At 36.4% G+C, this 13,915-nt stretch overlaps 2 protein-coding genes across 5 annotated transcripts; one reads left to right on the top strand and one right to left on the bottom strand.

The window, feature by feature from the left end:
- Positions 1 to 218: 218 nt before the first annotated feature.
- LOC135581773 (ADP-ribosylation factor GTPase-activating protein AGD12-like) lies at positions 219 to 4,563 on the top strand. 4 transcript variants are annotated; one of them, XM_065157665.1, is made up of 9 exons: positions 219 to 307; positions 1,140 to 1,230; positions 1,903 to 1,987; positions 2,218 to 2,293; positions 2,714 to 2,877; positions 2,965 to 3,094; positions 3,182 to 3,304; positions 3,391 to 3,486; positions 4,064 to 4,563. In XM_065157665.1, exons 2-9 carry the CDS (start codon positions 1,179 to 1,181, stop codon positions 4,343 to 4,345), a joined length of 1,008 nt encoding a protein of 335 aa, XP_065013737.1. In that variant the 5' UTR covers positions 219 to 307; positions 1,140 to 1,178; the 3' UTR covers positions 4,346 to 4,563. The 4 variants fall into 4 exon arrangements, with proteins under 4 accessions (XP_065013737.1, XP_065013740.1, XP_065013736.1 ...); XM_065157668.1 differs by having other exon boundaries at positions 222 to 307; positions 1,140 to 1,218; XM_065157664.1 differs by having other exon boundaries at positions 229 to 328.
- Positions 4,564 to 5,773: 1,210 nt separating this feature from the next.
- On the bottom strand, positions 5,774 to 13,915 carry LOC135581770 (65-kDa microtubule-associated protein 1-like). Its single transcript, XM_065157663.1, has 11 exons — positions 13,829 to 13,915; positions 12,833 to 12,900; positions 12,656 to 12,744; positions 12,357 to 12,560; positions 10,064 to 10,321; positions 9,771 to 9,986; positions 8,912 to 9,067; positions 8,474 to 8,785; positions 7,535 to 7,622; positions 6,578 to 6,726; positions 5,774 to 6,478 (listed from the first exon to the last, which is right to left on the bottom strand). Exons 3-11 carry the CDS (start codon positions 12,725 to 12,727, stop codon positions 6,173 to 6,175), a joined length of 1,761 nt encoding a protein of 586 aa, XP_065013735.1. The 5' UTR covers positions 12,728 to 12,744; positions 12,833 to 12,900; positions 13,829 to 13,915; the 3' UTR covers positions 5,774 to 6,172.

Below are 13,915 nucleotides of genomic sequence, written 5' to 3'. Positions count from 1 at the left end.
ATGGCAATACAGTCAACGATACGTGGACAAAACCCAGTCGGGCCACGTGGACATCGATCCAACGCAGTCATGAGAGAATAAAAATATCGTTGCCGTCAAAAGATCAAATAATACGAAGAAATAGGAAAAATATCGAGGACTTATATGAAAAAAAAAATCGACCGCCACATCGTCGTGGGACCCACCTCTTGGGTCCGCGATCTCACGACGCGGCTCGGCTTCCCGGTTACCCCGTCGAAACAGCTGATCCATAAAGGTCGATGGCCTCGGCGATCTCGTTGGCTTGCTCGAAGCTTACATTGGATCGGTACGTCCTCGAAAACCCCGGGTGAGAACAGAGATCGTTCCATGCTATGATCCCTCGATCGCATTTTGGATGTTGTGCTTACCTTCGGGAGGCATTTATTAACTTTTGGTGTTTCCCTCTTTGTTCTCTTGATCGCTGGTTGAAAGGCTTGACTTTTGTTGGGTTTTTGTTGCTATTTCGTAAAGATTTGATCTTTCTATTGCGTTTTTGTGCTTTGAGACTCCGATTCTTGACCCTTTTTCTGTTTCTAATTTGGAGGAAATTTGCCCCATTTCCTTCTTTTGGAGATTCGGATTAAGCACCATCAGAATATGCTCGTGTCTGTATGAATCTGTCGATTTGGAACCAAATTATTACCTATTTCGTAACGGTTTGTGTCGACCATCATTCCTGTAAAAGGTTGTTTCGATTAATGACAAGGTAGTGCTAGATTGTTTTGAGAATGATGTACCAATTAGAATGTTCTACCCTGATCGTGTTCAGGCTTATCTGATCTCTTATTTAGCTCCAGTTATCTTTGATTTAGCTCAAATTGTTCGGTATAGTCCGGGACTATAACAGTATAAATTATTGTAGTTTGATCTTCTTACATTTTGCATGAACTCATTTGACTTCTGATGGTTGTTTCAGCTGTTGAAAAAGAGTCATCTTCTTCGGGCTTTGTGGTGTCTCTGAAAACAAATGTTTTAGGATTATGCAGTCATGCTTTCGTTTTCTTCTGTTGTGTTTAAGACATTGAATGGCTTTGAGATCACATTCATATATATGAACGGGCTCAAATAGAATTACTTACCCATCTTATTCATTCTTTTCTAATGACTTGAGAATGTAGGTCAAGAGAAATCTGTGATCAAAATTTGCTGAAGCAGGGATGAGCGGTCACAGCTATGATCATGAGAAATCTACCTCGAGTAAAGATAATAGTTATTTTTGATCAATCAATTTTACATTGAAAATTTCTGATTGCTTCAAACTATACTTGTCATGGATATTGTATTGACGGGAAATGCCATGTAGATAAAGTCTCCAAAGTTATCAAAAAGTGCATTATGTTTGTGAGACCAGGATGCAAATTGTATAAGACTTATTTATTCTTTCAAGATATTTGGAAGGAGATTTAGCCATCATATGGCCACAAGATAGTTTACAACTCATCTTATTTTCTCTATATGTTCAATTCATTTTATCATTTACATATTATACTGGATCAATTAATTATCTAAGCACCATATTTGCTTCTTTTACAAATGGAGTATTATATTGAATTATATATGATTATTTTTTTATCTGTAGTTTTGTCTGGACACACTTGCTCAATTATATATATATATATATATATATACACTACACACAAAAAGACAATTTAATTATTTCATGAGGCATGAATTGGAAAAGAGATATCTCTTCACATGGTTGAGTATACTGCTTGACAACTTTATATATGAAATACATATTTGAATATTCTTACCAATGGCTTTTGTTATGAGCCAAAGGACTTTATGCTCCAAATTTTGAGATTGTTTTGTCTGAAAATTATGCTTCAGTCTTCTGCTGGTTTTATGGGATATGAAGGACTAATCTTATTTTTGTAACAGGTAAGAGGCAAAAATTGAAGGAGTTGTTGCTTAAAAGTGATAACCGTATTTGTGCTGACTGTGGTGCCCCTGATCCGAAGTGGGCGTAAGTCATGACTGCAAATTTACTCTTAATTCATCTTGTTTTCTTATAACCTCAATATTATTGTGGGCTTTCAAATCTCAATATTCTTAATATTATATATATATATATATATATATGAAACAATAATGATTTAAAAGCTGGTATTCACATATTTGCAATATACTTTCATAGGCATGTTGATGAGTTAAGTAAAGCCCATTCTATGCATAATATTTTGCTTGTGTCTACAGGTCTGCCAATATTGGGGTATTTATATGCCTAAAATGTAGCGGTGTACATAGAAACCTGGGCACACATATCTCAAAGGTAGCATTCAGTATTGATGACATAGATACTTGAATACTAGTTGATCATTCACATTCCATGAACTAATGTTTTTGTTTTTTAGAAAATGCACGAATGTTTTAATATCAACTAATTGAGTACTGATGACACAACATAGTCGAGCTTTCGATTTTTTTTGTATTTTTAACTATGCATGCATATTTGGTTCTTTTATTGGTGAAAATCCATCCATCTAATCTAGAAAGTTATTATCTTTTAAAAAATATGTACGTCTTCAAATATGTTGTTTGACATTATTCTTTTCCAATCAACAACGGAGATGTTCTCGATCTCAGTTTATCAACACTACTTTATCAAGATGATTCTATGACTCTACAATTTGCTTTTTGTTTCTTAAAGCTTCATTCTTAATTCTTCCACTATGTCGGGATCATGACTCAGGTTCTGTCCGTAACATTAGATGAATGGTCTGATGTGCAAATCAACTCTATGATAGAAGTTGGTGGAAACTCTTGTGCCAATGCAATTTATGAGGCTTTTCTTCCTGAGGGATATGGCAAGCCTAACTCAGATTCCAATTATGAAGAAAGAGCAAATTTCATTAGGTAATTGATAATAAAAGGACGACTTGTAATGTTTCTCCCACAGAGTGATTGAGCCCTCAAGCAATACAACTTTTCTGGAGTTAACAGGTCCAAGTATGAGTTGCAAGAATTTCTCAAACCAAGTCTACGTATTGTTCCTTCAAAAAACACTTCAACAACCTGTGGTTCTGGGAAGGACAGTGGCAGTGTTTCTGGTTCAGCAAGTGTAAATAAAACAGTACGATCTAAACATATCATGTTATTATAAAATTGAAAAAATATATTCCTCTATCTACGTTACCTTAACAACATGATCCTGGATTAGTCTCAGGCAGGGATGGTGGAGTTCATTGGCATACTGAATGTTAAAGTGATTAAAGGCACTAATTTAGCAGTTAGAGATGTGCTAAGTAGTGACCCCTATGTTGTTTTGACTCTTGGACAACAGGTGAGTTTTCAATTGTTAGCATGAAAACGTTTATTTGTTTAGTTATTTTTCTTATCTAAGGTTAGTTAGATGATGGATTTCTGCAGAGAGCCCAGACGGCTGTTATTAAGAGCGACCTGAATCCAGTTTGGAATGAGGAGCTTAAACTATCAGTTCCTCAAAACTATGGAGCCCTGAAAGTGGTAAGAATTATCTCTGCTTCAGTTCTGCATCATGTCACACAGATCAAGTTCCAATTTTCAGACAGATTTTTTACTAGGTTTTAGATGTCAATTTCTATAGTTTGAGGAAATATTGCTCTTTTTGAGTTCATCCTTGCATTCATGAGCTTCTCAATATATGATTCAATGTAGGACTTTAAGATAGTCTAATGCTCACAGATGACCAATCATATTACGTACTAGAATCTGATTCCACAACAAATCTGAATTGTGTAACATGATCCAATGATGTCCAATTGTTTTTCTTCAAAAAATAAAAACCACTAACATGTTATATCTTCACCCTAAAATATGAGCTCACAAAGTTCATGGTATAATATGCTAAAATACACCAATTCACTGGCTTTTCTTTTTGTTTGTGTTTCTAATGTTGATCCAAAACACTGTCTTGCTTAATATTAATTCAGAAGTCAGCTATATTCCAATCTGCTTAGCACCAAAAATTATAAAGATTTATGGAGTGATGCATCTGACTGGATTAGTAAGATGTCTTTTTCAACAAATATAGATTCTTGATTCCATTTTGTTCACTGAACAGCAAGTATTTGATCAAGACGTGCTCTCTTCCAATGATATAATGGGTGAAGCTGATGTGAACCTCCAGCCGATGATCACAGCCGCTACAGCATTCGGTGATCCTGACTTGCTTGCTGACATGCAAATTGGGAAGTGGCTGCAGTCAAATGACAATGCTCTCATCAGAGATAGCATCATCAACATCATTGATGGAAAGGTTAAACAGGAGGTGTCACTGAAGCTACAAAATGTTGAATCTGGAGGGATCGATCTAGAACTGGAATGGATTCCCTTGGCCCAATAAATCACTAACACTATCATAATCCGAAATCTATCACCATTTTCCTTGACTTTGCGACTGCTGCATAGTGAACTGTAACATGCATAAATGGTGATTCATTCTTCTGTTCCGATAATTCTGTGCCTGTCTGTCTCAATTTGGATCATCCTGGATATATTTTGTCTGTCGGTAACAATTTTAGAACATCAAATATATCCATGAATGTTGTCTCCATTTCAGAAGCTGGCAAATGGTAATCTATATTTAGTCAATTCTGGTTATATATTGTGCCATGCATATCCCAAATTGATAACAAAGAAATCTTATGTCCATCAATTCACCTATTAATTTTTGTTTGATAAAGATCATATTTAAAGTAGTACATACATTTAGGGAGGGGAATAGACCAGCTAATTGGTCTGTCAATTTTAGCTAATTTTACCTGAAAATCTAAATGTATTCTGAAAGAAAAATTGGCCTTCTGGTTTGAACATTATATTAAACTTCAACTCACAGATCTTTATTTAAATTTTGAAGAAATATAATTTATCTCTTGCTTGGAAAAAAAAAAAATATCACATACAAATATATCATTAGAAAAGTTTTCATGTTAAAATGTCCCATCAATTGCCGATCTTTTTTCCGATCATATATATATATATATATATATATATATATATATATATATATATATATATATATATATATATATATATATATATATATATATATATATATATATATATATTCCCAAAATTAAAGCAGTCATTAACCTACGTAAATCGACATGTTTGACGAGGGATTCAAGCAAATCGGCTGCCGTCCACAACACTTTCGACGGCCGCAGAAGCACACCTCCGTGGATTGCAATGCGCGATCCAATCAAAGGCAGGACCACGGATGACCTGCCACGTGCCCTATTGGACGATTCTTTGTGCAAGGGCCACTGGACCGTATCTCCTTCACTAATCATCTTCGGTTTCACCATCCTTTGCACCATATCTCCACCGGTCATCCTCAGTTACACGCTACATTGGGAAAAGACAATATTATACCCAATTCATATCTTAAATTGATAGAGAGATATTGGAAAATTGATATTGCGATTTTCTATTGAAGTGGATCTTGCACTCCTCTTTCTTCATCCTACTCTAAATCAAGGAGCTTTAGACTTGGAGAGAGAGCGAAACCCCCATAGGGCACAATGTAAGGTTTATTTTGTTTTAGTTTATTGAGTGGTGTTGTTTCTCCTTTTTTTTTAGATTTAATTAAATTTTAATGCTCTAATCGATAATAGATCAACAAAATGATGTGTACATATTACAATGAGCTAATGCATGCATGCATGCATGCCTAAAGTATCAATAAGATGAATGATCAAAAGTCCCAGCCACTAAGATGAAGGTTTGTTGATCAAATTGCCAGTGGGTATATCACAAGCCAAACTACAACTTCCAAATAAACATGTGCTGCTTATATTGATCTATAAAGCTGCAGTTCATACATCACACTACCATGATAACAAAGATTCTTTGAATGAGGTCCAAAGAAGAGAAAGCCACATAAGAACTCGCATTACTGGGCAAGCCAAATAGACCAAAGATGGAACTTCAGGAACAAGGATCAAGCCAAATAGAAAATACCTGACTTTCTACTAATCTAATAGCTTGTTCGAAAATAGAGACCAATCTTACACTTATGATAGTAATCAAAGGATCTGATGCCAAAGCCACTCCACAGATCAATTCTCGATAATAGGGAATACTTATCAAGTATAATTAGAATCTAAACCCACCTTCAGCCGATCTCCACTGCATATTTCAAATACAGAGAACTCACAGTCAACAATCCTCATGGTGAAGCGTTAACATGGACAGGGGAGGCTGCATCTTCTTTTGCAATGGCAACATAGTTCACCGGAGCAGTTGGCCTGTTACTGTTGTCTCTCTTCCCATCCCTGCTTAAAGATGGAGGACCACTGCTGCCACCCTGATGGGAGTTGAGAGATAATCTTCGTGTAGCGGTTCCATTTGGTGCACTTCCATTAGAACGTGGACTGATCACCTTCTTGGCACCAAGTGGACGGACAGGGCTTGGCCTTGAACCAAACATGGCTTCTTGTTCTGTGGCAAGTTGCTCGTGGAAACGCTTCTGATCCTGGAAAATATAGACATCAAGGAAAGAGGGGCCTCATGAGTTTTGTCTGAACATAGAAAGGGATGAAGATTGCCTAATATCAAATGGGCCAAAGCATACCCTCTGTTTTCGTTTTTCCTCCTCCCTGTCCTGTCTTAGCATGTTATACTCATCGAGCATTGCAAGGAGGGAAACACCATCATACATAAAGGACATGTCGTGATCCTGCTCCCACGCCTTGGTCTTTGCAACTAGTGTGTCAACAAGAGCTAAAAAACCACAGCATCATCAGTCATTTAAAAACTGTAACATAACCAGCTAGACAAAAGTTAAACTACACATCAGAAGTTAATGGTAAAAGTTATAGCACAACAAATATCTACCATATGTCATGTTTCTTGTATTAGGTAACTACCAGGATACTTTTGCTTGCGAAGCAGAGTAGCCCTGATCAGCGCAATTGCCCTATTACCACAGTAGTTCTTAGCAACTTGTAGAAGAAACATCAGAATCATCATTGATTTTTTAAACAAATGGTACAGTTGTTTTCTGCTTTCTATTACATAAAAAACTAATCTCTTATTTGGTTCGACAGCCAAGAAGCAAGGAGAGGGGAACAGACAACGTACTAAAGATACAAGGGGTCAGCTCCAAATTAATCCATTTGCTTGCCAATCGGTAACAGAATACAAGTTTGACATATTGGAAAGCCAAGCTGGAATAGTTTGAAACATAAATACTCAAGGAGCCATATGACATTTCTATGATGAAAAAAAACATTCACCAACACTAAGATTATTCCAATTAATAAAGAAATATAGTGCACCTGGTCTGTAAGAGATGTTTGTTGCGATTAAAAAGGATCCTAAACATGAAAGATCTTTTTATGTATTATTTAATGTCAATGATCAAACTATAGCAAAGCATGTATTGTCTTCCCTGCCTCAGGAAATGCATGTACTCTCTTTATTTTAGAAGCAAAACTATTATTGTCAGAAAAATTGATACACAGCCATCTTATTTGAGGAAGTAGAAAAATGGAAAAGGTGATTTATTTGAACATATTTGCTGAAATACCTGGAATTTTATTAACCAATATGCGAGCTTTTTCTGCACGCTTGAGGTTAAGGTGTGCACCACGGCTTGAATTATATCTGTTCTGATCCTGGAAAAGTAAAACTACAAATTAGGGGGTCAGAATTTGGTGGAATATCAAGCCTGAATCAAGAGAACTGCCTGGGCTACGAAAATGAGTTTCTTGCAAAAAATCTTCGTTACTCCAATTAACTTCTCAATTTCAATTCTTGGAGAAAGCTAAATGGAATAAAAGGCTGGATTCTGGAAAATAAAATTTTAGACTAAAGCATGTATGTATACTGATACTCAACACTAGACCCTAGCAAATTGTAACAAAGCTATACATTTGTCAAATTATTCATTATACATACACTTGAACTGTAAAGTGACACTATTAGCTAGAGAAAATAGATTACCATATATTAGTATCAACGGAAAAAAAAAAAGGAAAAAAGAATGCCTGCCAGTAAAGTTTATGAAATCAGAAAGGAGTTCCCACTGGTTATCCCATGCGGTAGGGATAGTGCTCTTTTTGGGGGGTGGCTGGGGCTGATTGGTTGCTGGTGTCTTTTTCACCTCATCAAACGAAAAATAGAAAAGAAAGGAATATCAACTAGGTTTCTAGATGTCAAACAATATAATAAATATAAAAGTACAGCATAAAAATACAAATATTAGGAAATTGGTGTGTGCAGGCAACAATGTGCATGGCATATAGTGAGCACTGTTAAGTGAACCAGTTTTGACTAGAAGAATAAGGATCCCATTAACAGCAAAGAAGGCATATAATTTGCAAATCAGCAAATCAGCAGCACTGAGCATGATATACAACAACATCCTAGATAAAAGAAACCCATGTCATGGCATCCAAGATAAAAATGCATGATTGCCTCAGAATGCCAAGATTATATAGACTTTAATAAGATATTATGTAAGTACCCGGTTGTAGTCTTCAAGCCAGCTTTCTTCTTCACATGCTGACATCCATTTTTCAACCCTTTCTAATATATCTTTCCTGCTTAAGGCCTCCTCTTTGGCTTTTAATATTTGATTATCCATGTCTGCTAGTAACTCCAAAGGTTCAAAATTTCCGGAATCAATTAGAGCCAATATTTTTTCTCTGGCAGCTGCAGAATCTATCTCAATGTGAGCACGGGAATAAATATCTTCAAGTTCAATTTGTTTCTTGAAAGCTATTTCCTTCATCTTGCTTGCCTTTAGCTGGTCTAATCTTTCGACTTCAACTTCAGCCTTCACACATTAATATAAAGCCATACAATAAAACAAGTAATTTCTAGGTGTTCTATCACCCGAGAAAGATAAATTTAGCATTGCCTTAATATTTTCAGAAATTCTCAACTCATGAAATTAACTAACCTGTTCAATTAGATCAAGGGTCAGAGCTCCAGGAACAGTAACCTCATCCACTGTACAATTAGTGTTACATGTAACATGGCTGAACAAGTTCTGTTCCTCCATTGGTGTATCCATCAGATTCCAAAGATCATGTAGCTGAGCAGCAAGCTCTTGAAGCTGAGAATCATTGTGATAGTGTGAGCAAATATCAATTTATAATATGTATATATCTATAGTTCCATACTGCCCATCAGAAATGTTTGGGTGATAGATTCAGAAAAGCATAGTTAAGGAGAAAAATACACAATTTGAAGTCTACAAATCATAGTATCAAATTCTCTATGTTTAGTGGCCCATGCGCCCTGGATATTTCTTTTAAAGAGAAGTGTAGAGATTTCAACTGATCTCTGTCTGGAAAATGATACAGTGGCATAATTTTAAATCAGACCTTTTTAACATTTTGAGATTCTCTAATAGATCAACCCATATATTTTATAGTATTTACCCCTTGCTTGAGGAAGGCCAATTAAAGAGAGAAGACAACCTAAATTTAGCTAAAAGGCCAAAGAAAAACTAGGAAAAAAACCAAAGGTATAGCTAAATGAAGGTTGTGATAGAATAGACAGTTAGTCATGAAGTATATGGATATTCATAGCAACAGAATACAAAAATGAATACATTTATTACATATTAATGGAGTTGTCTTAATCTAAAGTATATACAACTAACAAGAAACAAAAACGAAAAAAGAATGCTGCATAAATACCAAAGATACAACAAGAAATCCAATATAGCATAAACCAAAATTTGACCATCTGCATGAATTTGATTCAAAATCATGTTCTTAAAGTGTTAAACATTGTTGACTCCTTGGCTTTACCTTTTGTAGTCGCATCTTTTTATCCTCTTTAAGTCCAATGACCATTCCCGAGAGCTTGGATAAAGTACCATCACTAATGCTCTTCGATTGCACTCCAACAGAGTCATTTAAGCTAGGATGAACTTCAGTTATGGTACTGAAGAAATCCAGACCCATGACTGCACAGAGATCATGCACTGTGCTGACAAAGTCAAGAACCTTTTGCAGTCTATCACTCTGCAAAGGTAGCGACAAAGATTTTAGCACACATCATGGTCTCAAAACATATTACAGAAGATAATATAACAGAGAACCTTTTCTCTCTGAAGTTCCTGAAGTTGTAACTTGTACTCATCCAGCTTCTTCAGTGACAAGTCTTCCTCATCAACAACTGGTGTCTCTATTTGCTCACCAAGTTTTAAAGTACCAGATATTTCCCCATGTATTTTCTGAATCTGTAATAATGTATTATCAAATTCTTTTATCCTCTCCTCTTTCTGATTGCATAATTGTTCCACAACTGGTGCTATAGCTACTAGTTGCTCCTTGATTGTACCAGAGGACTGATCTTGCTGCAGAAGACCATATAAGAATCAGCATCAAAGGCTAAAGTAACCTGTATCACAAATGCCATTAATTGAATATAGAAAACTTTTGCAATTACTTTTTTTTTGTGTTTGCATTTCTAACCTATGGGTGGCATTTGGTCGTGTAGACCGAATTCCATACTTCAAAATACAATGGATTTCTGCTATGCTGTATAACCACTTAGAGCAATACAGTTGGAAAAAAAAGGCACCTCGGTAGCATCTTTTTCAAGTTGTTACTTGTAAATACTAGATATTAGTAGTAGGAAGCATGCAGAGTTATATAGTATAAAACACAGAAGGTCAGTAGATCTTATTTGATCAAGGAAACTTTATCAAATGCTTTCTCCAAAAAGGAATAGATGCTACTGAGGTACAGAGGTCTAATGCATTTAAAATGGTTACTCCCTCTTGCGGTGCTCACAACAGGAAGTATATCGACCTTCAAAAAGTTGTAGCAGTCACTCTGATCATTGAAGACAAGAATAGTGTGGAAAAGGTCTCTGTGCATAGCACTTTCACATCTATACAAAAACATCGGTAGGTAGAAGTCCAGGCCTCCTTCGATAATGAAGATGGACCATATATTGCAGACCACAGTCCAGCCCGGTTGAGGTGCCTTTCAAGCCTAATGGCCGGAATACAAGATCCTTTTGTTTTCCAGCCTATACATACAGCATCTCTGATACGGCTAGGCAAACTTGTGTGCTACTTCCAAAACATGTAGAGAGTAACTCCAATTAACAATAGATGCAACTCATATAAAGGCCATGGGAATTTTTCATCATAGAAGACATTCCTGAGCCTACAGTTACAATTACCACCACGGGTCCTTTTTCAAGACGTCAACATAAATAGTTGAAAGGTTTCTTAACACTAGATTGCACTAGCTACCACTATGAATTTAGGGAAAAAAAAAATCCGTTGTACAATGCAGGTAAATTCATGCTCATCATGATGCATCAAGAAATAAATTTCTGATGGACATTGGGACCACAGTTGTTACCAACAACATGGAGCCTGCTGGGTCATGGAATAAGTAGTACAGTTACAGCCTATGCCATTTAGCTTAGTTCATGATAAGCTAAAGACAGTTTTTTATTTAATTTAAGGGATAGAATTAGTTTCTTTGTTAATTTGAAAAATGTTGTAACTTACATATGGAGACTTGTTCATCATCGGATGATGGTTAACAACATAGACCGTTTGCTACATTAAAATAAGTTATTTCGGTTATACTAAGTAAATAGCTATGCACCTAATTAGGTCATACAAATGTTAGCAGATGACAAAAGATTATAAATTTATTTTTCTTTCATTGATGTTTGGCATTTTTGTTGTTTCAAGCTTCTTTTGAAAGTTTATAGAGGAGAAATAAGTTTCAATTTTATTTTTCTTTGGTTGGTTTGTTATCATAAAATTGAATAGCATTGATGAGATAGATCCATAACTTCAGTGTCATGGATCACGTACAATTGTGATCATGGATGCAAAAGTAGCATAATTCAAGATGAGGAACCCCAATCATGGATCTAAAGGAGTAGAGGCACCCTAGGAACTGTGATGAGCACTCATTGTTAATATCCCACTAGGCATACAAACTCTCAAAGTGCCAATTACAAATCTTATCTTATATGGTATTTCTCACTTCTCAGTAACAACCTCAAGAATGCCTTCGGATGAACTAGTTCCAAAGGCACAAACGATATGCAAAATTTATTATTCAATCAACACTGTCAAGCATAGAAGTCATCAAAATCTTCTTCACTTGATATACAACCTCAGGCAAACATTCCAACAATTGATTTTGCCTTGCATATAAACGCACCTCAAGTACAAAAGATTTTATGTGCAATTCGTTCTAGTCACTTTGCTCAATGAAACAAATGTAAAAGTACTAGTATACAAAGACATGTTCAAAGAGGCAGAGAAAAATGAGTGGTGAATTCTTATCTATCCAGAAAAGGAGAAGATTTTTCAACAATTACACAGAAACTGAATAGTTTGGATATGAACTCACTATGTCAACTAAAGACTTCTCTCCGAGTGCAAAAAGAAGTCTGGCAAGCTCGGCTCTCGAATCAGCCAAAGATTGGAGTAGGAGTGCCCTTGACTTAGAAGCCTGGTCGACTTTTCTCTTGTAAACATCCAAGCATTCCTGTTCCAGCTGAAGCAGCATCTTGTCTCGTTCTTCATCGCTCTCACCGATTTCATCCCATATTATCTGAATTAGAAGGCCAATTGGTCAGTCCACTTCATATCGTCTCAGTGCAAGTTTCAAAAAATAAATAAGAAAAATAAATGAAATAAAAGAACCACCTGCAACTGTTGCAGTAGAGACCCACATGTTATTTCACCTAATAATGGATTCTCACTACCGGTAACTGCCATTTATAGCTTAACAGATCCTGCAATGCAAAATGGTCCATAGATGCACTTCTGTCGTTGCAATATGGTAAAAGAGAGTCAAGAAGTGATTGGATCATATATGAATACCCTGTAGACGAGAAAAGAATGAACTCTAGCAGATGGTGATAGTACATGCACCTGTTGCCTTCAGTCTTCTACAAGTATAGAGCCATGATCAGCTATTTTTCTTGGTTACAGAAACAACAGAAAATTAAATAAATAATTGTATAACGGATGAAGCAAAGATTGTGCATCATGTGTTAGAAATATAAAACGATGAATAATTGGTAGCAACAGCTACTACCACTGCTTAATGTTTTCCAATAGAAAATACTAGGTCGTAACCTCCAGTAGTCTCAGAATCCCTGAAGATTACTTCCAACAAGTCCAGTCACTAAAGATCAATATACTTGATACTCAAATCCTCCATCTTAACCAATAATATCTTCCAAATTGATCTCCAGATGGAACCACACATACTGAAAAACCAAAGCTCAACTTTTGCATGTAAAAGAATACAAAGACCTCTAACTTCTTTTACTAGGATCAGCTTTTTCTACCGCCGATCATATCACCAGTCCTCATCACGCCAACTGTACATCTCTAGCTCCAGACAGTGACACTTTCCAGCTAAAAAAGACGGACTTTGGGGTAAAAAATCTCATAATCTAACCTCTTTAAATGGTAAGAGAAAATGATGTTTCAAGAACAAAAACACACAAATGGCGAAGATATCCCAAATCGATAACCCATACAGACCTAAATACCTTCCCACATTCAAGACAAAATCCAAGTGAGACATCAATAACAACAACCAAATGACATATCTTTACCCATAATCTCACTCTAACCAAGTGGCGCAAGACCAAGAACCCTGGACTGCATCAGAGGAAGTCCATCGAAGAAAACCAGTATTCACTGTGGCACCGCCCTCAGCAAACCCCCGAGACCAATGCATCTCGATCTCCAACAAATCGAGACCGTTCGAGGCCCGAAGAGTGGCATTTCCCGAGAATTCACGGTATGCGGGCCAGCTGCAAGTCACAAGGAACGCGATCGAGAGAGGAAGCGAGAGGCTATTACCTGAAGAGCGGCAGAGCTCTAGGGTTTCTGCGCCTTCTCGTACTCGGATAGTGCGAAGACAGCGAGGCCGAGGGAGAGGGAAACAAA

The sequence above is a fragment of the Musa acuminata genome, chromosome BXJ1-4 (assembly GCF_036884655.1).
Source record: "Musa acuminata AAA Group cultivar baxijiao chromosome BXJ1-4, Cavendish_Baxijiao_AAA, whole genome shotgun sequence".
NCBI classification, from domain to species: Eukaryota; Viridiplantae; Streptophyta; class Magnoliopsida; order Zingiberales; family Musaceae; genus Musa; species Musa acuminata.
Note: the sequence above shows the minus strand (reverse complement) of the source record. Positions and strands in the feature narration are given on the sequence as shown.